The 26,047-nt window shown below is 43.2% G+C and overlaps 3 protein-coding genes across 4 annotated transcripts; all 3 read right to left on the bottom strand.

Annotated features, from left to right (window-relative positions):
* Nucleotides 1-1,186: 1,186 nt before the first annotated feature.
* LOC117493151 (zona pellucida sperm-binding protein 3-like) lies at nt 1,187-8,324 on the bottom strand. The gene is given in 9 exon segments (XM_034143584.1): nt 1,187-1,823; nt 1,936-2,042; nt 2,534-2,619; nt 2,707-2,824; nt 2,899-3,076; nt 3,804-3,895; nt 3,979-4,094; nt 7,945-8,285; nt 8,288-8,324. Coding segments are annotated over 9 exon segments (1,134 nt in total). The 3' UTR covers nt 1,187-1,764.
* A 1,312-nt stretch (nt 8,325-9,636) lies between these two features.
* Nucleotides 9,637-12,472, bottom strand: LOC117493148 (zona pellucida sperm-binding protein 3-like). Of its 2 annotated transcripts, XR_004556942.1 has the most exons (10): nt 12,040-12,472; nt 11,849-11,964; nt 11,654-11,757; nt 11,400-11,574; nt 10,877-10,994; nt 10,724-10,806; nt 10,476-10,645; nt 10,173-10,325; nt 9,950-10,054; nt 9,637-9,864 (listed from the first exon to the last, which is right to left on the bottom strand). XR_004556942.1 is itself a non-coding variant. In XM_034143582.1 (9 exons), the coding sequence occupies exons 1-8, from the start codon at nt 12,406-12,408 to the stop codon at nt 10,204-10,206; spliced, it is 1,257 nt and encodes a 418-aa protein (XP_033999473.1). In that variant the 5' UTR covers nt 12,409-12,472; the 3' UTR covers nt 9,637-9,864; nt 10,173-10,203. The 2 variants fall into 2 exon arrangements, 1 of the variants encoding a protein (XP_033999473.1); XM_034143582.1 differs by lacking the exon at nt 9,950-10,054.
* A 1,345-nt stretch (nt 12,473-13,817) lies between these two features.
* On the bottom strand, nt 13,818-17,035 carry LOC117493155 (zona pellucida sperm-binding protein 3-like). The gene is made up of 7 exons (XM_034143591.1): nt 17,031-17,035; nt 16,856-16,947; nt 15,949-16,126; nt 15,757-15,874; nt 15,580-15,665; nt 14,620-14,723; nt 13,818-14,507 (listed from the first exon to the last, which is right to left on the bottom strand). Exons 2-7 carry the CDS (start codon nt 16,860-16,862, stop codon nt 14,449-14,451), a joined length of 552 nt encoding a protein of 183 aa, XP_033999482.1. The 5' UTR covers nt 16,863-16,947; nt 17,031-17,035; the 3' UTR covers nt 13,818-14,448.
* Nucleotides 17,036-26,047: the final 9,012 nt, after the last annotated feature.

The raw sequence follows: 26,047 nt of genomic DNA, 5'->3' as shown, positions 1-26,047 counted from the left end.
ATCCTTTTGTTGAACGGTCTGTTTAAATGAATCGAAGCATCAGACTAAAAAAGCTTTTGAAAATAACAGAATATTTCGATTAAGGTCAAAATATAATATTTGTAAATCTGACTCAGTGAGTCAGTGCCTCACCAGCCATGAACCTCACCGCACGTCACTGGTACAGACTAAATCAAATCAAATCAAATAAAAATGTAAAACTTGTGATTTTGAGCTACATAAATACAATTTGATCTATATTTTTGAAACATAAGACATGTCATGTAAAAATCAATCCATGCAGTTCAAACAAAGAAAATATTGAAAAAACCTCCAAATACTTAAATCATCCCAACTAATTTAAAATGACTATTAAACTATAAAGTTCAAAACTATATTCTTAATTATCCATTTCAGAGGTTCACCCTGTACTGTTGCCTAAATATTTTATGTTATTTTAGATTGATCCATTTTGTTTTTCCGTTCATACTTTTTAGTTTTTTTTTGGTCCAGAGGGCCGTTATTGGAGATGTTAGAGTTGAAAGGGGGAGACAGAGGGGAGGACATGCCAGAAATGTTCGGCTGGTTCAGGATTCAAACTGGTTTACTAGGCAGCGGTGACTGCATATGGGCTGCCGGCTCTAACCACTGACATATCGGGCGAACCCATTCTTATCAAGGGTTATTGACCCTTTCACTCTTTCCTATTATTATCTCCTTTATATTTGGACACATTGTATTGTCTTGTATGTGAATAGCACTTTTTTTGAAATAAAAATATATATTTATTATTTATGAGAGCTTCTGAATCGGACTGTGCCGGCGTACATGCTTACAGGACAATAACTAATATATATCCACACCTTTGCTGCTGATGACTCTCCTCCTGACCTGCACTTTCACACTCATCTTGCAGACACCAGACATATCCGGTGATACAACATGAAAGTGATATATCTTCTTTTCTCACTTGATAATATCAATAACAGGATCGCTATAAGAAGACTTACTAGGATACTATAAAAAAGTGTTATATATAAAGTACTTCATGGGGAGCAATGTTATATTGCTAAGAAATACTGAGAAAAACGTTTTTGAGAAGGGTTTGTTTGTGTAACTGTACACATTAGTGGTGTTAATCCAGTGGATACAAGTTTTAAAGTCTGATGCATAACATCCTGAGTTTTATTTCAAATTCAGTTAAACATCAGTGTGTGCAAAACCAACTGCAGCGTTTCAACGGCTGTTCTTGCTTTGATTTCCCCTTCCTGCTCAGAGGTGAAGAACAATAAATAAAGTGAGGCTGTCCACAAAACCTCACAAAGACTGAAGGAAAGAGTACAATGTGAGTCAGCTTTAGTATTTATTAGTGAGTTCATAAGTGAAAAGGCCATGAAGACGGGCTTGGCATGCATTCTTATTTTCATTCAGCTTTTTGAAGGCAAGAGAAATTCACATTTTATTTTCCTCTTTCAAACACTGATACGTGTCTATCCTGACATCAACATGTAATGTTCATACAATGTAATCTGTTTTTATTTACGGGGATGTTTCATCAGACCAGTTGTGTGGCTTTGTTTAGAGCCATGTTAGGTATTAACAGTAAAGACTAAACATTCTTGTTTCTTTAATGTTTATGTTGTATAAACATTCCTTACTAAACAATCATTAAAATAATCGTTTTGCTAGTATTAAGCTATAAGTATTACGCTGAAGTTTGGTCAGGGAGGGTGAGATTGACAGACAAATATTGAATCCTTTATTGTCTGGATTGTTATGCTTCGCCTACTTGTATGGCAAAACCATCAAAGGGCCCAGAGTAACAGTTTCACGTGCCACCAAATCTGAAACGGGAATAAAAATGAAAGAGAGAGACAAATCATATTTAGTTGGGACAGTTTTCACAGACAGATCACAGATTATGAAAGTTATACAACTGTAGGATTTACAGTTTACCTTCAGGGATCAGACTTCCGAGGTTTGTTTGACCGGTGGGAGAGTTGCTCGAGCATGTATCGTCGCAACATCGACACACATCATCACTGCCATCGACATTTATCCATCTGATGATTAGTATACAGAAACAATCATTGTTTTCCTTTAGCTTTGAGTTGAGGGCATTTACACCCAAATCCAATGTTGAAATAATAGCCATTTATTTGTATACATATACTCCATGGGCAGCGTCAACATTCTAAAATATTCTTAAAGCTTTAGCACATTCCTCTCACATGTGTACTGTTTCAGTTCAAATGCTGAGGTAAGCGTCGCTGTTACATTGATCTGGCTGTACAGAGACAGCATGGAACATTCATTTTAGAAAGTATTTATCCTTATATTTACAGTAAACGTTAGACCTCATTACAAATATATGTTTCCTTAATTAAGTAACTTGATTACTTAAGCAGCAAGAAATATTAATAGCAAACATTTGAACCAGTTTTAGCTTATAAAGAATTGTTAACCTGATGAGCCTTTGTAAATGATACACTGACAAACCTTTTGCAATATTAAAGTAAGGAGCAACAATTCACAAAATAAGTAATAAAAGCACCTTGAATTTATATAATTGCAGGCCTTGTTGACGGGGCTGCTCTTCCGCATTTCAGAGGTCGCTTTCAGCTGGCAAGTGATACAAATCTAATATAAGGAGAGACCAATGTCATTATACAACCTCGAAGCATTTCCAAACATGACAAAATCATTCAGGTTATAGAAGTGGCTCACTAAGTTCCGTGTGTCCTGGGGAAACAGGAAGGCATCGAGCTGCAGCTGAAGAGAAGAAGATCTTGTTCTGGGATTGAAAAGTGCATTTGATCCTTCCTCTTTGGCATCATTGAAGCACCTGACGAAAAGAAAATTTGAATGCAATTTAAGAGCCAATTATCAGTATCATACTGTATTCTGAGCTTCTCTTACCCATGGTTTTCGATAAAATAGTATCTGGAGGCTGATCTCGGGTCAGGAGACAGAGCGGCGACACAGCCGTCGATAAACAGGCTTCTGTATCCCGCATCAGAACTGCTGTAAGAGGCCTCGAGGGGCAGGAGGTCTCCGGTGTAGAAGACACTGGTGAGCGTCTCTCCTGTCCAGTCCTCTACAATTAAACACAAGCGTCACTTACCGTAATTGAAGTCAACATATTTCTGTGTTTCTGCTTATACTCAGTTATATATTGTTTTCCCCCAAAAATTGCCTGACTTAACTCATAAAGTTAGGTAGATTTAAATGTATAATCAATTATATTTAACCATGTAACTTTGAATTTGGTGATTCTGTAATGAGTTTTGAAACTGTGATTGAGTGTTCTTTATTGGTTGAAAAAATGCTCTAACTTATAAATAAGGAATACTTCACATATAAAAGTTCATTTTGTATTAAACAATGCCAGGTGGGTTTTTTTCTTATTCAAATGGTGGTCGCATTTAAGAAAAGCAAAACATCCATTGACAATGTCTTACAAAACTTGTGCAGGAAAAAAGACCCATTTATCCAGTAGTGTAGTCTACTAAAAAAAAATACTACACTGTTTATGTTTTATTTGAGAATTCAACGTAAGGAATTAATGTACACATTGTCTTTAGTGGGCGATTCCTTTAAAAAGATACATAAATGATATATTTAAAAAAAACTCCAGTTCTCCAACGTGCCTGGAAATTGAGAGGGGAGGGGTTTTCCGTTAAAATCTGCAACATCACTGCTAGATGCCACTATATCCTACACACTGGTCCTTGAGGTAAAGCGTGTGATTACTTCATCCACCACATACTACATGCACACTTAAAAAAAAACCTTCAATGAAACACTGAATAGGTCTCACATACCGGTCATCAGCTTTAGAAAGAAAGCACCTGTTGAATACACAGCAGGAAGAGAGAGGGGCGGCTGCTGCGAGTGACTGCCATCAAACTGTGTCCTGTCCCGGAAAGGTAACAAAGTCAGTCGAGAAGAAGAAGTCACAAAAAAGATTCTCTGCACAACACAATAAAAACATATCACCTCTTATAGTGACAGGAAACAGGAATAACAGCATGGGTCGTTCTTTTAATGCCATGTTGCCCGGCAGCTAGTAAGATTATCAGCTTGTTTGAGTAGATCACAGAGTCCTTAGATGTCTAGAGAATAAAAAATAACTAAAATCAGGGACACTTCTGAAAACACAACAAATCAAAACTACCACTTAAAGGTAAGTTTGAGAAACCGGCTCGAGATCGCTAGAATTTGAAAATACACAACAGGAGAAAATCTGCCACTTCCTTATAGAGCCCCTCCTCCCACACACACGAACGCGCACATGACCAATGAGGGCACGAGATAAGTTTGTGCACAGATGGAAGGCTGACAGGCAGGTAGGCCATCCAGTTATTTTAGCCGGGCCGGCAACATTTTTTGTCAAAGCACTTAAAGGAGAGGTGTCATGGCCATTTCCACTGATCATAATTCCATTGTTGAGGTATACTAAAATAGATTTATACTGAGCAATTTTCCAAACTCACATTGGTTTCGCATACAGCATCTCTGTAAAGTATGTGTATTCAGCAGTATTCACTCTCCACTAAACGGCTCGTTGGAGCTCTTGCCCCCCCCTCCCTGTGAGCCAAGTGTGCTCCGATTGGTCAGCTCGGCCACTCTGTTCTGATTAGTCAACCACCAGAGAGGCTCCGCCCATGTCTAACAGTGCTTTTTTCGGCTCGCTCTCAGCGGAACAACAGTCTTATAATGGCCTCGGTACAGCCGTATATTTTATACACTAACTAACCGAACTGTACCTACAACTGTTGTTATAGAAGAGTAAGTTATTTTTACCTGTAATAAACTACTACTGTTTGATGAGAAATCAAATCATGGTTTGCTATATATGAATGATATGTTATAGGAGCAAATAATTCAGGGAAGAAAGGATAGGCCTACTAATTATTTCCATCAAACTTTATTTTTAGAAATGTACAAAATGAACATGCGTAAATATACATATATACACTGTATATCATCCATTCCTCCCCTTATAGGCGTTTTCGGCATCTTGCCTATCGCAGCTTTGTAAGCGGCTGCCAGGGCTTTTTAGGACGAGGCATCAGAGTGGGTCATCCCGTGTGTGTGTTGTCCACCAGATACGCCTGGAGTTTCCTGGTCTGGCTGGACGAAATCAAATGCAAATCACAAAATATTAGAGAAACTTAGTTGTTTTAGATTCGTTAGTAGTAGTTGTGGTAGGAGTGTGTATCTATCTAATCAACACAGTTAGCTTGCCAGCTAATATACTAACCTACGTTTGCTAGTTGTTCAGTGTAATATGCTATAGGCCAGGGGTTTTCAAAGTGTGGGAAGGTGAGCCTCCCCTCAGAGAACATAAGAACAGCGGCGCCCCCCCTCCCAATTATTATTGCTATTATTATTATTATTGTTGTTGTTGCTATAATGCAGGGGTATTCAATTGCATTTCAAAGAGGTCCAGTAAGATCAAATGAAGACTGTTTCTCTCCTCTTGTCTCGTCTCTGTGTGTGTGTTTGAATCTATCGTGCTGACTCACTGAGTGCACCGATATGATTGGCTGAGTAGCATCACCTCCTTAAAACATTAAACAATAACTTTTTAAAACATTTTTATCTTTATGTTTTAAACATGTTGTATAAAACTCCCCCACTACTTGGACTATTCCTTGCACCCCTCTAGAATAAGCCCGAATGGTCTCAACTTATAACAAGATCGCAAGGACACTGGTAGCGATCGGACAATTGAGTGTTGTTCAGTGTGTTGTGGAACATGCGTGTGCGTGCATGAAAATATACCACACACCCAATTACAATAGCATGTTCAATTCACTACCATGGAAGTTAATAAAGTTGTTAAAGTTGGAACAGCCTGTGGACAGCCGTTCTTCCTTGCATGTCAGTCGCTGACACCTTCTTACAGAGGACAGGCAAATCTAGCTGCAGCACGACCCGTATATTTTCGCACGGTGTTCTCAACACATATATATTTTTTTAAATTTACATTTTCAACATCGTGGATAAATCCTTATATGCTCCCGGCAACACACTGAACGTCAACTTTGCCTCCTTATTACACTCACCCCTACTTTAGTGGGAACAATGAGTCTGCGTCTTTGATGCACACAGGAATAAACGCAGATCATCCTCTGGCTGCAGCCTTCACCGGCACTTGCTTTTGATCAAAGTCAATGCGGAAAACCTGCACTCACACAGGTAGGTGGAGGTGAAGGGAATGAGCACTTTTACAGCCTTTTTGGCGAGGTGGGGGAACCCACAGTCTCCACAGACAGCCAAAAGTGTGCAAGTGTCACTTTACTCGTCTTTTTCTCGTTGTTCTTTTTCTCAAGCTGCGCCTCCCCTGAAGCTCTCTGGCGCCCCCCAGGGGAGGCGCGCCTCACACTTTGAAAACCGCTGCTATAGGCTACTATACTATACTATGAACAACAGATAGTGGTTCATATTAGGCTATCAAGAACATGTTTACAATTGCAATCTTATACGGGTAGTCTGCTACATTCATTGTAGCTGGCATAACAACAATGTTTTCCCGAGCAAACTCATGTCTAGCTCCGTTGTTTAGCTCGGTAGCATACACGCTAGGAACGCCAGCTATAATGTAATTACGTTTCGCGACTGACCGTACGGTAAATCACCCGGAGTATACTGTCTATGAGTATTTCGTGTGTGAATGCAGACATTCTCCTGCTATGAGATACATGTATGTAAGGCCATCTGCTGATATTGGAGTTGATATATGGAAACGCTAGCAACTTAGTTAGCCCAGTTAGCACTGTGTCAATGGCTTAGCAGTCCGAAACACGTTTACACATTTAAACAGTCGCGGTAGATACCTTGTTTGATAAATACACAAATAACAATGCAAACTTACAGGTTGTGTACCCGAATCTTCCCCTGCTCCAAACGGTCCAAACAAACTAGGAATAGCATCGTCCTTCAGTTTCAAATGCTGTGCATATCCGGCCTCAAACTGGGCAATGTTTTGGAAGATTTCATCTGTGAAATCAATGCCGCGCACACAGTAACGTTCTTCGAACCTCTGAAGGAACAGTGATAAACAGAAATTTCAACCACTGATTTCGTCGTGGTTCTTCCGTCGGTAGGACAAACAGCTCAGATTTCCCCTCACATTTCAGGAAACAGGTCCTTGGCATTGGCATGACTGGATCGATTGTGAACTGAACCAGAGCTTCCAACAGTAAATGTTAGGCTGGCAGAGAGTGCGGCCAGCGCCGCTGGGTGTGGCCATAGCTCTTCCGGATTGGTCCATTTTGTTCCGGGTACCGCATGACATCATGCCGTACCCGGAAGAATCAAATGGACAATGACGTATCTCCAACGAGGCGTTTTGAGGAGGTATTTTCTGTGTTAGAGTTTTACTCGCTACAGGGTGTACTTTGAGGGTTTTGACTCTGCACACCGTTTACATGCATAAAAACCTTCATAACACACAAGGGGACGGGTAATAACCTGAAAAGCATGACACCTCTCCTTTAAGATATTCATTGCTATCGGGATGTTAAGAGCATTCCATGGAATATAACAAAAAGTGTATCTCGAGCCGGTTTCTCAAACTTACCTACCCTACCTTTAAAGCTGGGGTAGGTAAGTTTTAGCAATGAATATCTTAAGTGCTTTGTCAAAAAATCCATAAAAAAAATGTAATCTGTGGAAGCCGTGGTGCTGTAAAAAGCACGACCAATCCTAGCTAAAATAACTGGATGGCCTACCTGCCTGTAAGCCTTCCATCTGTGCACAAACTTATCTCGTGCCCTCATTGGTCATGCGCGTTCGTGTGTGTTGGAGGAGGGGCTCTGTAAGGAAGTGGCAGATTTTTTCCGGCTGTGTATTTTCAAATTCTAGCGCACTCGAGCTGGTTTCTCCAAAATTACCTACCCAACCTGCAACCACAGTTACATATCCACCATCTTCTATTAATCATTAACAACTTACAGTCACTTTGGAGCCACAGTCTTGTAGTCCAGCTTCAAATACATATTCAGAGTCACCAGCAGCAACAGGTCGACACTGACTGCTCTGTGAATGCTTGACTTCTCCCAAAAAAAAATCCCATGGAGACAAAAGGCGTCCATTTTTAAAGAAGTCAGCCTTTACCGCAATGATTATGGATACTTCTGTGCATTGTACACTGATAGTGGATCCCTCATTGAATTGTGGTTCACTGATTTGACTTTCTGTGTCAAACCCTAATGCAGCAGTTTTATATTCCCTTCCTTCAGCATCGATCATTGGTCCATCTCTCAAAGTTCGAATGGCGTCTGCAAAACCAAAAGTGACAGCAGTGCCACAGAGGCTGGCCGAGCTGCCGTCATTGTGGCTCTTTAATCAGAACAGAACAGGAAAGCAAGGAAAGCAAAGTAAGCAAACACAACACCACCAGTAGAACAAGTGATAATTTAGGAAATCTAAACCATACTGAATTTAAATAAGATGCAGAAGGTTCAAACTCTCAATGTCAAATACTTCCCAGTGCAGACTAATCACATGGAGAGGACAGCTGGAAGCAATTACTCATTAACTGATGAGAATTAAAGCTGCAGTCACACCGAAATACCTGCATGTGATTGGCCCACACCTGACATGTGGGTTTACATCTAGAAGTTACACTGATGCTTCCTTCCTTATGCATCAATCAATGTTGAAATATTATATACAGTTAATGGAGAGCAATTTAAAATGCAGCCCCATTTTATTTTATTCATCAGTTTATTTTTTGCATGTAGGTTTTAATGTGGTATAAGAGTACGATTCAGTTCCAGTCCACTGTAAAGTGAAACAAACTGACACATTTACAGCTTCACTGGTTTCTGGCTTTGAATACCAACAGGCACTTTGCTGCAGGGACCAAAAAACATCCCAGGAAGTTTCATCTTCCACATGGCCTTTTAGTCAAAAAAACAAATGTGTGTTGTCATGGCTACCATTACATTGAGCCAATATTTTAAAATCTTGCTTCAGTTTTTTCCCCCAGATGCCTTGAAATAATGGCATATGTAACTATACTTATCTAAAAATTCATATTGTCACAATTTTTTTTTTTTTTAAATCAGTCCCCAAAAACAGGAGTGAATAGATTTGCTAAGCTAAAGTAACTCAGGACTTTGTAAACCATCAAATTGTACCTCTAAAACATATTGACTACCCTAGTAGAGGTCTGGGTACTCTATTAGAATTCAGTCTCCAGTCAAAAAACCCTATGGGCCTGGACACAAAGTTATGAGACCATGTTTATATCTTAATGTTCAGGTCATTATATTGCCAGGGCCCCCATGGTAACTCCCCTTTTAAAAAAAAGGGGCTACTCATGTACAAAGGCTTTGTTGCAGCAACTGAAGTTCAAATATAAACTGGCTGACCTCCAATACATCACCTTTATACAGCTGTTGCAACTAAAGCAAATGACACCCCAGAAAATAAATGCCATGTTGTAGTACCATTTTTAGCATCAGACAAGCACAAGAAAAGACATGGAACATGGATGTCAAATTGCAATTTTGGGTCCCCCCTAAATCTTTACCGTTATATGGAATACTTTGGCTAATTAGGAAACAATTGTTAATTGTTTTTAGCTGTGAGCAGGTCATCAGTTTTCCTTGTGTATTGCAACATTAAAAAGCAAACAAATTAAAATTTGAATAATTTATTATCTCTTTGAGTCCATTGTTTCAGAAAGGTCAGATTCTGTTGCAGTGGTGTTGGACAGTGGGGGCACAGCCACATTAACCGCAGCAGTTAGGAAGACTTCATCGAGCGCCGCTGTGTTGGTACTGTTCAGCACTACTGCCTTCAACTGCAGGTGGGCCTCAGGAGAGGTTTCTTCTAGAAGTTCAGGAACTTCCTCAGCATCTTCATCTGTAGTCGCAGAATAAATGTGTTAATGTAAAAGGTGAATTGTAGAACATTTTTAAAAAAAGGGTTAAGACTTTTCACATTTTACCTTTTTCTGTTCCACTTTTGTCTTCATTCTGCTCAGAAGCTAAAATCAGAAAGTCCACCTGGTTTTGGGTCAATGATGAATCAGGAAGCAGTCCTTTCCTCTGATCTTTGACAGAAAAACAATTCAACATTAAGATTTCATTATGGGCCATTTTAATCTCAATTTAGAGATTGTTAAAGGCTTCAAATGAACAAAGAATAATTCAATACCGGTATTGACTTACCAACTCCGTTTATTCCACTCCACTGGCTGCCCTACATTGTAGATCTGCCGATTTGATCAAGAATGGAAGAACGCTCCTCTGCAGGTATGGGCCGGCTTTTCTGCTTGGTTGGCAAGACCATCATCGGACCCACTCTGGCCTGATGTTCCCACACTAACACAAACCAGCACAATGCATGTTAATTCAGTTACCCAGCCATCATCATGTCTAAAACCTATGCAAAAACATGAGTCACAAACAATTGATCATTATGACGACATCTGCAGCCAATATTCATCATACAAGTTTCTACAAGCTCCCCACCTGGACTGGTCTTCAGTCCGCTCCTCCAGAGGGGTTCACGCTCTTCTGGCTTCACAAACCCTCGAGGCCTAAACTTGCTCGGGCTGCTGGGCTTACTGGGAGTTTGCTCACCTCCAATTGGTCTTTTGCATTGCCCACATAAGTAGTCATTACCATCAGCGGACCTCCATCTGATGAATAAAAAAAACATTCAGCACCAATACTTTGTTTTTTGTGTGTAATTTGAAATATTTTAGGATCTCACTTGCCTTCCATTCACAAAAGTGCACGCCTTGTTTGGTGCATCTGCGTTATTTATTGCCACAGCATTCAGGTGACATGTGATGTAGAGCTATGAGAAAAGCAGGTGTTGGGAAACATGCACACACAATCATGTGTAAGGCAATTTAATAGAGCCTCACCTCCCCTCGGTCCTCATTATAAAATCTGAAGGCATCAATGGACATGTGGAGCTTGTCATCCTGTGTCCTGGCTAAGAATTGAGACCTTGAGCCTGGAAGCTGAGAGTCAACAAAGCACCTATGAGGAAAAACAAAAAGAGCAACACTAAATTAGCACTCATTGACTACTATAACCAGAGTCTACATTACCCACAATGCACCACTAACATTTCTAGTCATATAGGCAAGTTCTGGAAGTAGTTATTTAGAGTCAGAACTGCACAAATCTGACCTGTGCATTTGCCAATAGTGGTACAGAAAGGAAGAACTAGAATACCAAAGATTAAAAGCAAACTGCAGCTAGCCTTAGCTAATGGCTAACTTGAAGACGCCACTAAAGGACTGATCTTTTATTAACCTGTCACTCGAGTCAGCATTGCTCGTGTCTGAATTAAACCACTTGAAGAGCCTTACACATTAAACAGCTCCCTCTAGGGTCAGAAAAAGACTTTACTTTTTGCCATTTAGCAATTTGCAGCCTTACCCATTTTCAATGAAGGCATGCCTGGGGCGAGAGTGCATGTCAGGGCTCAGTGTAGCCACGCAGCTGCTCACAAACACTCGGAGCCCCATGTGATGCCCAAGTCTGACCGAGGCCTCGATGCTGATGGGCTCACCGAGATGAAACACATTAGAGCTTCTTTTGTACTGCCAGTCACCTGCACACGGACAGAAAAAAGTACTAAGTGCAAATAGAGACATGACAACTCATAACATGAGAAAATTACCAAAACCCACTTGTCATGATTCTCAAGTTAAACTCAAACATTTCCACTGCAGCCTGGGTCGACATGAAGGGGATCCAGGTAGGCATGAGTGAAGAACTGGACAAACTGTACTTCCTAAGAAACAGAAAACATGCATTTAAAAAAAGACCGACATCATTCAAAGATTTTTACAATGTGAGCTTTAAAAACAAAAAGAGACAAAGACCTTTCGTAATGACATTCAATTGGAATTACAGCCTCCTCCATTCGAACAACACCATATGGAGAGGCCTCAGGAGAGTATATGAGGAGGTTTGTGTAGATCAGAGAGTCCTCAGTTACCTGTGGAGAGTAGATGTGTTTAAAACTAGAAGCTATAATTAATCATATTTGAAATGAAATATATTTAAAAGTTACCCAGTGTCTGGTGCCGCACTCCACAAGTCCAACACTGATACTGTACTCATCTGCTGAAGACGCTGTAGCTCTGCAGTACTGGTTGTTGTTCTCTACTCCAAGGCGTATCTCGTCTCCATCAACAGGAACTCCAACCGCAAACATGTCGGCTTTGATAACAATCTCCAAAGAGTCTGGATGACAGGTCACTCTGATGGTATTCACCTGCTGCGGTTCCTCAGCCGGAGAATTCTGCCCGATTTCTGACCTGCCTGTGTTCGCAAGGCTCTGGAATGAAGAATCTTGTGTGTAGCGTGTGGGCGTGAAAGCAAAAGAGGAGCTTACACAGAGTCCTACAAGGAGGATAACCTGAAAATGAAAGGCCTCCATAAGTGAAACTGATGACAGGAAACTGGTCGGCTGCTCTCTGTCTTCCTGACTGACTCACAGTATGGTTCAGTGTGAGCGGTGGATCTTTTTAAACTCTAGCCGATCATTATCCTCATCAGAGCAGCACACCTGCGTCCAATCAGACACCCATCAGCTTAATTGGCTGCACACTCTGAACTCAAGACATGACGCTGATTGAGAGAGAGGGTGTTTTCACATGTTTAAAATGTGCATATATTTGTTTCATTGCTTGTTACTTTGGATTTTAAATAAAATGTTAGTGTTGCAGTTCATGAAAACCATGCAGGAAGCATTTTGACATCCCCCTGGATCCTTAATTTGTAAACACTATCACATTATTATTGTGGTATATGGTGTCATTTTATTATGTTTTTAAACTATCATTCATGTTTTGTTGATCTGTACTGACTGTAAATCAAATCAAATCAAATACAAATTTAAAACTTGTGATTTTGAGCTACATAAATACAATTTGATTTAAATGTTTGAAACATAAGACATGTCATGTAAAAATCAATCCATGCATTTCAAAGAAAGAAAGTATTGAAAAAACCTCCAAATACTTAAAATCATCCCAACTAATTTAAAATGACTTACAAAATATAAAGTTCAAAACTATTCTTAATTATCCATTTCAGAGGTTCACCCTGTACTGTTGCCTAAATATTTTATGTTATTTTAGATTGATCCATTTTGTTTTTCCGTTCATACTTTTTAGTTTTTTTTGGTCCAGAGGGCCGTTATTGGAGATGTTAGAGTTGAAAGGGGGAGACAGAGGGGAGGACATGCCAGAAATGTTCGGCTGGTTCAGGATTCAAACTGGTTTACTAGGCAGCGGTGACTGCATATGGGCTGCCAGCTCTAACCACTGACATATCGGGCGAACCCATTCTTATCAAGGGTTATTGACCTAACCTCTTTCACTCTTTCCTATCATTATCTCCTTTATATTTGGACACATTGTATTGTCTTGTATGTGAATAGCACTTTTTTTGAAATAAAAATATATATTTATTATTATTTATGAGAGCTTCTGAATCGGACTGTGCCGGCGTACATGCTTACAGGACAATAACTTATAATATATATCCACCCCTTTGCTGCTGATGACTCACCTCCTGACCTGCACTTTCAAACTCATCTTGCAGACAACAGACATATCCGGTGATACAACATGAAAGTGATATATCTTCTTTTCTCACTTGATAATATCAATAACAGGATCGCTATAAGAAGACTTACTAGGATACTATAAAAAAGTGTTATATATATAAACTACTTTATGGGGAGCAATGTTTATATTGCTAACAACCACTGAGAAAAACTTTTTGAGAAGGGTTTGTTTGCGTAACTGTACACATTAGTGGTGTTAATCCAGTGGATACAAGTTTTAAAGTCTGATGCATAACATCCTGAGTTTTATTTCAAATTCAGTTAAACATCAGTGTGTGCAAAACCAACTGCAGCGTTTCAACGGCTGTTCTTGCTTTGATTTCCCCTTCCTGCTCAGAGGTGAAGAACAATAAATAAAGTGAGGCTGTCCACAAAACCTCACAAAGACTGAAGGAAAGAGTACAATGCGAGTCAACTTTAGTATTTATTAGTGAGTTCATAACTGAAAAGGCCATGAAGACGAGCTTCGCATGCATTCTTATTTTCATTCAGCTTTTTGAAGGTAAGAGAAATTCACATTTTATTTTCCTCTTTCAAACACTGATACGTGTCTATCCTGACAGCAACATTTAATGTTCATTCAGTGTAATCTGTTTTTATTTACGGGGATGTTTCATCAGACCAGTTGTGTGGCTTTGTTTAGAGCCATGTTAGGTATTAACAGTAAAGACTAAACATTCTTGTTTCTTTAATGTTTATGTTGTATAAACATTCCTTACTAAACAATCATTAAAATAATAGTTTTGCTAGTATTAAGCTATAAGTATTACGCTGAAGTTTGGTCAGGGAGGGTGAGATTGATAGACAAATATTTAATCCTTTATTGTCTGGATTGTTATGCTTCGCCTACTTGTATGGCAAAACCATCAAAGGGCCCAGAGTAACAGTTTCACGTGCCACCAAATCTGAAACATGAATAAAAATGAAAGTGAGAGTCAAATAATATTTAGTTGGGACAGTTTTCACAGACAGATCACAGATTATGAAAGTTATAAAACTGTAGGATTTACAGTTTACCTTCAGGGATCAGACATCCGAGGTTTGTTTGACCGGTGGGAGAGTTGCTCGAGCATGTATCGTCGCAACATCGACACACATCACTGCCATCGACATTTATCCATCTGATGATTAGTATACAGAAACAATCATTGTTTTCCTTTAGCTTTGAGTTGAGGGCATTTACACTCAAATCCAATGTTGAAATAATAGCCATTTATTTGTATACATATACTCCATGGGCACCGTCAACATTCTAAAATATTCTTAAAGCTGACATTTAGCACATTCCTCTCACATGTGTACTGTTTCAGTCCAAATGCTGAGGTAAGCATCACTGTTACATTGATCTGGCTGTACAGAGACAGCATGGAAAATTCATTTTAGAAAGTATTTATCCTTATATTTACATGTTTCCTTAATTAAGTAACTTGATTACTTAAGCAGCAAGAAATATTAAAGGTGGGGTAGGTAATTTTGGAGAAACCAGCTCGAGTGCGCTAGAATTTGAAAGTACACAGCCGGAAAAAAATCTGCCACTTCCTTACAGAGCCCCTCCTCCAACACACACGAACACGCACATGACCAATGAGGGCACGAGATAAGTTTGTGCACAGATGGAAGGCTGACAGGCAGGTAGGCCATCCAGTTATTTTAGCCGAGCCGGCTAAAATGAATGGTCGTGCTTTTTACAGTATTACGGCTTCCACAGATGACATTTTTTTATGGATTTTTTTGTCAAAGCACTTAACATCCCGATAGCAATGAATATTTTAAGAGCATTCCATGGAATATAACAAAAAGTGTATCTCGAGCCGGTTTCTCAAACTTACCTACCCCACCTTTAATAGCAAACATTTGAACCAGTTTTACCTTATAAAGAATTGTTAACCTGATGAGCCTTTGTAAATGATACACTGACAAACCTTTTGCAATATTACAGTAAGGAGCAACAATTCACAAAGTAAGTAATAAAAGCACCTTGAATTTATATAATTGCAGGCTTTGTTGACGGGGCTGCTCTTCTGCTTTTCAGAGGTCGCTTTCAGCTGGCAAGTGATAAAAATCTAATATAAGAGAGACCAAAGAAATGTCATTATACAACCTCGAAGCATTTCCAAACATGACAAAATCATTCAGGTTATAGAAGTGGCTCACTAAGTTCCGTGTGTCCTGGGGAAACAGGAAGGCATCGAGCTGCAGCTGAAGAGAAGAAGATCTTGTTCTGGGATTGAAAAGTGCATTTGATCCTTCCTCTTTGGCATCATTGAAGCACCTGACGAAAATAAAATTTGAATGCAATTTAAGAGCCAATTATCAGTATCATACTGTATTCTGAGCTTCTCTTACCCATGGTTTTCGATAAAATAGTATCTGGGGGCTGATCTCGGGTCAGGAGACAGAGCGGCGACACAGCCGTCGATAAACAGGCTTCTGTATCCCGCATCAGAACTGCTGTAAGAGGCCTCGAGGGGCAGGAGGTCTCCGGTGTAGAAGACACTGGTGAGCGTCTCTCCTGTCCAGTCCTCTACAATTAAACACAAGCGTCACTTACCGTAATTGAAGTCAACATATTTCTGTGTTTCTGCTTATACTCAGTTATATATTGTTTTCCCCCAAAAATTGCCTGACTTAACTCATAAAGTTAGGTAGATTTAAATGTATAATCAATTATATTTAACCATGTAACTTTGAATTTGGTGATTCTGTAATGAGTTTTGAAACTGTGATTGAGTGTTTCTTTATTGGTTGAAAAAATGCTCTAACTTATAAATAAGGAATACTTCACATATAAATGTTCATTTTGTATTAAACAATGCCAGGTGGGTTTTTTTCTTATTCAAATGGTGGTCGCATTTAAGAAAAGCAAAACATCCATTGACAATGTCTTACAAAACTTGTGCAGGAAAAAAGACCCATTTATCCAGTAGTGTAGTCTACTAAAAAAAAATACTACACTGTTTATGTTTTATTTGAGAATTCAACGTAAGGAATTAATGTACACATTGTCTTTAGTGGGCGATTCCTTTAAAAAGATACATAAATGATATATTTAAAAAAAACTCCAGTTCTCCAACGTGCCTGGAAATTGAGAGGGGAGGGGTTTTCCGTTAAAATCTGCAACATCACTGCTAGATGCCACTATATCCTACACACTGGTCCTTGAGGTAAAGCGTGTGATTACTTCATCCACCACATACTACATGCACACTTAAAAAAAAAACCTTCAATGAAACACTGAATAGGTCTCACATACCGGTCATCAGCTTTAGAAAGAAAGCACCTGTTGAATACACAGCAGGAAGAGAGAGGGGCGGCTGCTGCGAGTGACTGCCATCAAACTGTGTCCTGTCCCGGAAAGGTAACAAAGTCAGTCGAGAAGAAGAAGTCACAAAAAAGATTCTCTGCACAACACAATAAAAACATATCACCTCTTATAGTGATAAGGGAATGCTCTGGTTTTTGGACAAAATTAACATGGGATCACTCCTGTCACCGGACGTACTTCGTCTCACTGGAATAGTAACGGTCATAGTGAATATAAAATCGTCCCCATGTATCCGGCCAATGACGGGAGAGTTTTGAAAGAGACAAAACACTGTTCCATACATTTAAAAACACTTAAACAATTAAACAATGTTTACCTGCCAACAAGCAGCAGTGTGCTGTCATTTCAAACATGTTACCCCACTGTTTAACACAGTTTTACCTGTGTTTTGAAGACTCTTTCCTGGGTCAATGTGTCCTCTTTCTCCCCCCCTGGGTGTGTGTGAGACAAGTCAAGTGAGTCAGGCTGCCAACAAGCAGCAGTGTGCTGTCATTTCAAACATGTTACCCCACTGTTTAACACAGTTTTACCTGTGTTTTGAAGACTCTTTCCTGGGTCAATGTGTCCTCTTTCTCCCCCCCTGGGTGTGTGTGAGACAAGTCAAGTGAGTCAGGCTGCCAACAAGCAGCAGTGTGCTGTCATTTCAAACATGTTACCCCACTGTTTAACACAGTTTTACCTGTGTTTTGAAGACTCTTTCCTGGGTCAATGTGTCCTCTTTCTCCCCCCCTGGGTGTGTGTGAGACAAGTCAAGTGAGTCAGGCTGCCAACAAGCAGCAGTGTGCTGTCATTTCAAACATGTTACCCCACTGTTTAACACAGTTTTACCTGTGTTTTGAAGACTCTTTCCTGGGTCAATGTGTCCTCTTTCTCCCCCCCTGGGTGTGTGTGAGACAAGTCAAGTGAGTCAGGCTGCCAACAAGCAGCAGTGTGCTGTCATTTCAAACATGTTACCCCACTGTTTAACACAGTTTTACCTGTGTTTTGAAGACTCTTTCCTGGGTCAATGTGTCCTCTTTCTCCCCCCCTGGGTGTGTGTGAGACAAGTCAAGTGAGTCAGGCTGCCAACAAGCAGCAGTGTGCTGTCATTTCAAACATGTTACCCCACTGTTTAACACAGTTTTACCTGTGTTTTGAAGACTCTTTCCTGGGTCATTGTGTGCTCACCAGGGGCACGAGAATACCCTCCACAGAAGGGGTCGTGGTTCCGTGAAGAAGGCCGAATTTGGGTGCTCATAGGCAGCCTGCTGCAGAGTCATTTTCAGGCTCCTCTCCACAATTGTCCCCCTAAAATGATTTTAAATCATTATTTTTGCATTTAAATGCATTTATTCTATCATTTATATGGTTCCCCAACACAATGCACATAGTCTGGAGCTCACTGGGGTCCTGCATATAATTTAATCAGGCGTTTTTAACACTTTTTCCCATGAAAATGATTTTTAATCACTATCATGGGGCTATGAAAATAAAATTCCGGGTAATGCAGAGCACAAGTGCACCTTTTACTATTTAAATGTATTTGTATTATATATATTTGGGCTAGAAAGGTGACCTCTCTGGGTGATTTAGTCAGTTTATGGAGCTTAGCCCACAAATCCTGGATGATCCAGGCCGAATTTGGGTGCTCATAGGCGGCCTGCCAGGCGCCCCCACCCGTGGAAAGCAAAAAAAATTGAAGAAAACGCTTAATTATAACTTAAAATAATCAAAAATGAAGTTTTGAAAAATTGTCAAAAAAATGACAGAGTGCCAACGGGAGAAGGGGCCAGACTATTGGCGCTTCAGGGCCGATTTTTCCCCTTCTCCGATGGTTGGTACAACGGAGAAGGGGAAAAAGTCCCTGGGCTTCATTTCCACTTCTCTGTTAAAAAGATTCATCCATACTTTTCAAACTACCGTCTGCACGAAATCGGAAACCCAGTTTTTGGGTGCACTCAGAAAAATAACGGCTGTTGCAAATCATGGAAGAATGTATCCGCTCACCAAGCACTTTGAGTGGGCCTAATTTTGTGCCTCAAGGACCCCCCAGCCTGGTTCTCTCAATACTTAAAGTTTGACATGGAGGAATGCGAGGGCACTTTGCAGGTGACTCTACCCGATTATGAGACACTATTTTGGGGCGTATTTTTTACATTTCTCTGGTTCTCCAAATAGTTTAAGTTCGACATTTTGAGCCATGGAGGAATGCGAGGGCACTTTGCAGGTGACTCTACCCGATTTTGAGGCACTATTTTGGGGCGTATTTTTTACATTTCTCTGGTTCTCCAAATAGTTTAAGTTCGACATTTTGAGCCATGGAGGAATGCGAGGGCACTTTGCAGGTGACTCTACCCGATTTTGAGGCACTATTTTGGGGTATAATTTTTACATTTTGACCCCTTTGCCCGGTTATCACCAAAGTTGAGTTGGATGATTTCGACCATGGAGGAATGTCAGGGGAGTCCGCGGGGGACTCCTGCGGGGTCATGAGGCACTATTTTGGGGTACAATTTTTACATTTTGACCCCTTTTCCCGGTTCTCACCAAAGTTGAGTTGGATGATTTCGACCATGGAGGAATGTCAGGGGAGTCCGCGGGGGACTCCTGCGGGGTCATGAGGCACTATTTTCGGACACTTTTTTCCCATTTTCCCCCCTTTTGCCTGGTTCTTTTTATTTTTATTTTTTTTCCCTGTTTTGGCCCGTTTGACCCGGTTCCTTCTGCCGGGGGCACTGCCCGGTCCCGGGTGCCCCCCCCAGGGCTCGCTTACAGCCGTTTCACCCCCCCACATTGACGGATTTTGACCCCTTTGCCCGGTTCTCACCAAAGTTGAGTGTGATGATTGCTGAGTCATGATGCACTATTTTGGGGTACATTTCCCCCATTATCAACACGGACTAGAGATGTCTCGGAGATGGCTCGGAGCCCACACCCTGGTTCTATGTAACCCTGGAGGAATGTCACATGAGTCGACAGGGGACTGCTGCTGGCTAATGAAGGACTATTTTGGGGTACATTTCCCCCATTATCAACACGGACTAGAGATGTCTCGGAGATGGCTCGGAGCCCACACCCTGGTTCTATGTAACCCTGGAGGAATGTCACATGAGTCGACAGGGGACTGCTGCTGGCTAATGAAGGACTATTTTGGGGTACTTTTTTTTCATTTTCACCCAAATTTCCCTGGATGAAATATTTTTTAGTTTTTTTAGTTTTTAGCCCAGTTTTGGCCACAGCGTTGCCTGGAGGATAGGACCGAGATATGACAGACTCTCTGGCCGCCTCACAAGTCACTATTGTCGGACACTTTCTTTGCTTTACCCCGGTTCTATCACTCTTTCCTCCTTTGACCATACAACCCGTTTCCTGCTGGGGTGGTGCCTGGTTCCGGGGTACCCCAAACCCTCTCATGGTCGGGGCACCATGTATTGATGCATCGGACCCAATGTTGCCATCACCAGCCCCGCGTTGGTGCGGAAGTGGGACCATCTGACCCGGTGGTAACCCAATACTTCCCTTCGTCCATGCACCATGAATTGATGCATCGGACCCAGTGTCGCAACCACCGCTCACGCTAACGCATATAAACGGAGAACTATAACATAATTTTGATCAAAATCATTATGTGTGTTTCAGGAAGGATGTCATCTGAATGCCCGGTGTGCAGACTCTTCTATCTGGCATTGAACAAACACCTTAAGCACAAGCATGCAGTGCGGAACTTGGAGGAGAGGGGAATCCTCCTGAAAATAGCCAGTGGAAGGATAAATGTTCGGACCAAACCCTGTCCCATCGCTGGGTGTTCGTACGCTGGGAAGAGACTGGACCGTCATGTAAAACATGACCACCCTGAGTTGTCCCGACATAAGGCACATCAGGTCATGGCAAGGCTGAAGCATAGTGTGGCACTGCAGTTGCTCCATGACCTCCGTGAGACTAACCCCATCATTGGAATGGCTACATCATTGGATATAGACAATGAGGAGGAATACCCCGGGCACCCTCCACCCTTCTCCCCACATACCGAGTGTGACAACGAGGACTGCAGGCAGGTGATGCTGGAAAATGTGGCATTGAGGGCTCAGAAGGATGCCCTCAATGATGAGGTGAAGACCCTGCGCTCCAGGCTGAAAAAGGAGCTAAAACCCAGGAAGCAGAGTGCTGCTGTTCTTGAGGAAGAGGACGAATGTATACGATTTAAGGGCCTGGCAATCCCAAATACCTCCGGCATAAACACAGTAGCCTCAGGCAGCAATACCCCTGTGAAGAGCCCGGTGAAGACTGTCATGCAGTCCCCAGTAACCTCCGGTAGCGAGACCCCTGTGAGGAGCCCGGTGAAGACTGTCATGCTTGCAGTAGCCTCCGGTGGGAAGAGACCGGTCAAGAACCCTGTGAAGAGCCCAATGAAGACTGTCATGCTTGCAGTAGCCTCCGGTGGAAAGAGACCGGTCAAGAACCCTGTGAAGAGCCCAGTGAAGACTGTCATATTACCAGTTTCCTCCGGTAGCGAGACCCCTGAGAAGAGCCCGGTGAAGACTGTCATGTTTGCAGTAGCCTCCAGTAGCGAGACCCCTGTGAAGACCCCGGTGAAGACTGTCATGTTTGCAGTAGCCTCCGGTAGCGAGACCCCTGTGAAGACCCCGGTGGAAACTGTCATGTTTGCAGTAGCCTCCGGTAGCGAGACCCCTGTGAAGACCCCGGTGGAAACTGTCATGTTTGCAGTAGCCTCCGGTAGCGAGACCCCTGTGAAGACCCCGGTGGAAACTGTCATGTTTGCAGTAGCCTCCGGTAGCGAGACCCCTGTGAAGACCCCGGTGGAAACTGTCATGTTTGCAGTAGCCTCCGGTAGCGAGACCCCTGTATGCCGGAAGACCCGTGCCTCTAAGCTGGCTAATGACTTGCCCTCTCCCTCAAATTACTGGTCCACTGGGTGTGGACGGGGGAATACCATGCGTGAAATCACGTTGCCTAGAAGCATGGAGGCGTACCTTCAGACATACTTGGATCACTGTTTGGGTGTCGCTCCGACAGTAAAACAGAAAGACAATGTTGTGTCGAAGATCAGCCGGATAAAGAACTTCATAGTATACATGGCCCATGGTGTTAACCGCCTGTCAGACTGGCTGTTCCTAAGAAACATGAAGATGATCCGTGGCTGGAGCGAGTATATTGTAAAGCCGGGCCGGGCAGTCACAACATCAGAGTTCTTCCTGAAGAATGTGCACCAGTTCATGGGGTACATGTCTGAGTCAAAGCCCCGGGGGTGCAAGCTCACCCAGTCTGATATGACCCACATAATGAGAGAGGTGAAAGCCAACATGAAACACTTGAATAAGGCAGTCACTCTACATCAGTTTAAGGTGAAGAGGAACAAACTGGATCGTCTGCCGAGCCAGGCGGAGCTTCTCGCCGCCATGGCGGCCGCTGAGAAGCGCATCCCGGAGCTCCTCGACCTGATGGCCGGCACGCCGACCTCAACCACCCAGAAGCTTCTCTATGGCTATCTCACCCTCCATTGGAGCCTCCTGTATGGCCACCGTACGGGCGTGTACGCAAACATGAAAAACAGTGAGGTCTTAGAGGCAGCCATAAGGGGAACTGCTGAGGGCTACATCATCCATGTGCAGGATCACAAGACGGCCAAGACATATGGCGAAGCACAGCTGGCGCTTACAGTAGAGGAGTTTAGCTGGGTCATGCGGTGGATGGGGATTAAAGAGGCATTGCTGGGTCCTCAGAATGAATTCTTCCTTTTCACAAGGGGGAATCGGGCCTCCAAGAACCTGAACGCTCACTTGAAGAGGGCATGGGCTGATGCTGGGCTAGAAACAGCCGTCACCTTCACAATCCTGCGCACTGCCCTGGCTGACAATATCAAGCATCACCAAGATCCAGAAAGCCGGTCGATTCTCGCCAGGTTTATGTGTCACGACGTAACCACGGCGGACCGGTTCTACGCGAATGCGCCAGGTATAAAGGAGGCATTGAGAATCCGCTCCATGTTCAGGGCGTCATCAGATGCGGCAGCAGCTGCATCATCATCAGAAGGATGTCTACCGCTGTCAGATGGGGAGACCTCCGAAGAGGGCTGCTATAACAGTACAACTCTATCATCTTCACCTGATGGGTCATTGGAGCGGCAGCAGCAGCGGAAGCGGAAGCGGGAGGGAAAGAGGCCAATGAAGTCGGGACCGGGGCTGGTTGACACTCCTGATGATGGGGCAGGGGCCGTGGACTCAACCTGTTTGCCCTGGTGCACCGTGAGAATTAGACGCCTAATTTGGTCCCCTGAATCCCGCTAAACATTGTGAATATGTATACCGTGTATATAATTATTATTATAATCCTGTGTATACATTTTGTAAATAGTACAATATCTCCAGGGCGCATAACTGCACTTTACAAGCCAGGAAAGGTGCCAGAATCCTGGGCATACATTTTGTTAATAGTGCAACACCTCCAGGGCGCATAACTGCACTTTAAAACGTAGGTTAAGAAATTTAGTAGTACTGTTATAGTAGCAGTAGTACGTGTAAATAGTTTATGTTTTAGCCTCTCTGTACTGTCAACTGTGTTTTTTGTTCAAATAAAATAAAAAAAAAAAAAAAACAATAACCTTGATGATTACCAGGGGCAGAAAAAGTGCCACTTTCCATCAGCACCGGGGAGGCACTCTCCTTGGTGCTGAACCCTGTGATGAGCGCTCAAGTGTTGGCGGAGGAGGTGTAAGCCAGAGGAGGGTGAACAAAAGTTAAAGTGTTTGAACCTCCAGCCCAGAAGGGGGGGTGATGCCGTGAAGAAAGCCGAATATGGATGCTGATGGGCGGACACAGAAGCACCATAAAACCACCCCCTTGTAAGGTCACCAGGGGCACGAGAATACCCTCCACAGAAGGGGGGGTGATGCCGTGAAGAAGGCCCAATATGGATGCTGATGGGCGGACACAGAAGCACCATAAAACCACCCCCTTGTAAGGTCACCAGGGGCACGAGAATACCCTCCACAGAAGGGGGGGTGATGCCGTGAAGAAGGCCCAATATGGATGCTGATGGGCGGACACAGAAGCACCATAAAACCACCCCCTTGTAAGGTCACCAGGGGCACGAGAATACCCTCCACAGAAGGGGGGGTGATGCCGTGAAGAAGGCCCAATATGGATGCTGATGGGCGGACACAGAAGCACCATAAAACCACCCCCTTGTAAGGTCACCAGGGGCACGAGGTTCTGGTGGGTGTGAATACCTGTGTTTAGTCCGTGGGGGAGTGCTTAACTGTGGGGGCCCGGGGACTCAGGGTGTGCAAGGTTATGGAGGTCCCACTGTTAGGGGCCCATGCTGGAGGTAATTAGTCCGTCCTTGGGGCTCTGTGAGCGGGCAAAAAGAGGTGATTTCCCCCTGGTCTCTGCTGGAGGTGCAGAGTCCCACTGTTAGGGGCCCATGCTGGAGGTAATTAGTCCGTCCTTCGGGGCTCTGTGAGCGGGCAATGAGAGGTGATTTTCCCGGTCTCCGCCCTGGAGGTGTGAAATAAACAGAGTCCCCCTGTTAGGGACTGGTGCTGGAGGTCTCTAGTCCGTCCTTCGGTGCTCTGTGAGCGGGCAAAAAGAGGTGATTTCCCCCTGGTCTCTGCTGGAGGTGCAGAGTCCCACTGTTAGGGGCCCATGCTGGAGGTAATTAGTCCGTCCTTGGGGCTCTGTGAGCGGGCAGAGAGAGGTGATTTCCCCCTGGTCTCTGCTGGAGCTGTGAAAGAAACAGAGTCCCACTGTTATGGGGACATGCTGGAGGTAATTAGTCCGTCCTTGGGGCTCTGTGAGGGGGCAGAGAGAGGTGATTTTCCCCTGGTCTCTGCTGGAGCTGTGAAAGAAACAGAGTCCCACTGTTATGGGGACATGCTGGAGGTAATTAGTCCGTCCTTGGGGCTCTGTGAGGGGGCAGAGAGAGGTGATTTCCCCCTGGTCTCTGCTGGAGGTGCAGAGTCCCACTGTTAGGGGCCCATGCTGGAGGTAATTAGGTCCGTCCTTGGGGCTCTGTGAGCGGGCAGAGAGAGGTGATTTTCCCGGTCTCCGCCCTGGAGGTGTGAAATAAACAGAGTCCCCCTGTTAGGGACTGGGTGCTGGAGGTCTCTAGTCCGTCCTTCGGTGCTCTGTGAGCGGGCAAAAAGAGGGTGATTTCCCCCTGGTCTCTGCTGGAGGTGCAGAGTCCCACTGTTAGGGGCCCATGCTGGAGGTAATTAGTCCGTCCTTGGGGCTCTGTGAGGGGGCAGAGAGAGGTGATTTTCCCCTGGTCTCTGCTGGAGCTGTGAAAGAAACAGAGTCCCACTGTTATGGGGACATGCTGGAGGTAATTAGTCCGTCCTTGGGGCTCTGTGAGGGGGCAGAGAGAGGTGATTTTCCCCTGGTCTCTGCTGGAGCTGTGAAAGAAACAGAGTCCCACTGTTATGGGGACATGCTGGAGGTAATTAGTCCGTCCTTGGGGCTCTGTGAGCGGGCAAAAAGAGGTGATTTCCCCCTGGTCTCTGCTGGAGGTGCAGAGTCCCACTGTTAGGGGGCCCATGCTGGAGGTAATTAGTCCGTCCTTGGGGCTCTGTGAGGGGGCAGAGAGAGGTGATTTTCCCCTGGTCTCTGCTGGAGCTGTGAAAGAAACAGAGTCCCCACTGTTATGGGGACATGCTGGAGGTAATTAGTCCGTCCTTGGGGCTCTGTGAGGGGGCAGAGAGAGGTGATTTCCCCCTGGTCTCTCCTGGAGGTGTGAAATAAACAGAGTGCTACATTTTGTAAATAGTGCAATATCTCCAGGGCGCATAACTGCACTTTACAAGCCAGAAATAATGTTTAAATGGTCGGGGAAAGTATTTTTAAATGTCTGGAAGAGAGTTTTAGACAGTCATTTTGCACGAAATCATTTAACATAGACGCTCTCCTGAAAATGCACAGAATATGTGCTTTTTCAGGAGACCGTCAATGTTAAATGATTTCGTGCAAAATGACTGTCTAAAACTCGGAATAAGTGTTTGAAAAGCGGGGAAAAGTTGTTTAAAATAGTCTGATACCTCCAGGGCGCATCACCAAAAATGTACAAGCCAGGGAAGATGCCTGAATCCCGGATACTTTAGGTCTGTCACTTAGGGTGACCGCACCACTC

The sequence above is a fragment of the Trematomus bernacchii genome, unplaced genomic scaffold, assembly GCF_902827165.1.
Source record: "Trematomus bernacchii unplaced genomic scaffold, fTreBer1.1, whole genome shotgun sequence".
Classification (NCBI taxonomy): Eukaryota; Metazoa; Chordata; class Actinopteri; order Perciformes; family Nototheniidae; genus Trematomus; species Trematomus bernacchii.
This window is presented reverse-complemented; position numbering and strand designations above follow the sequence as displayed.

Bases quoted from the DNA above. Each gene is read 5' to 3' on its own strand.
- LOC117493148 (XM_034143582.1), bottom strand. From the start codon at position 12,408: ATGGAGGCCTTTCATTTTCAGGTTATCCTCCTTGTAGGACTCTGTGTA. The intron at 11,965-12,039 runs GTAACTTTTAAA...TACTCTCCACAG, and splicing joins AGTGCGGCACCAGACACTGG to GTAACTGAGGACTCTCTGAT. The intron at 10,646-10,723 runs GCAAGTGAGATC...TTTATTCATCAG, and splicing joins TGCACTTTTGTGAATGGAAG to ATGGAGGTCCGCTGATGGTA.
- LOC117493155 (XM_034143591.1), bottom strand. The intron at 15,666-15,756 runs GTGAGCCACTTC...CTCTTATATTAG, and splicing joins CCCAGGACACACGGAACTTA to ATTTTTATCACTTGCCAGCT. The intron at 14,508-14,619 runs GTAAACTGTAAA...TTCATGTTTCAG, and splicing joins CGGATGTCTGATCCCTGAAG to ATTTGGTGGCACGTGAAACT.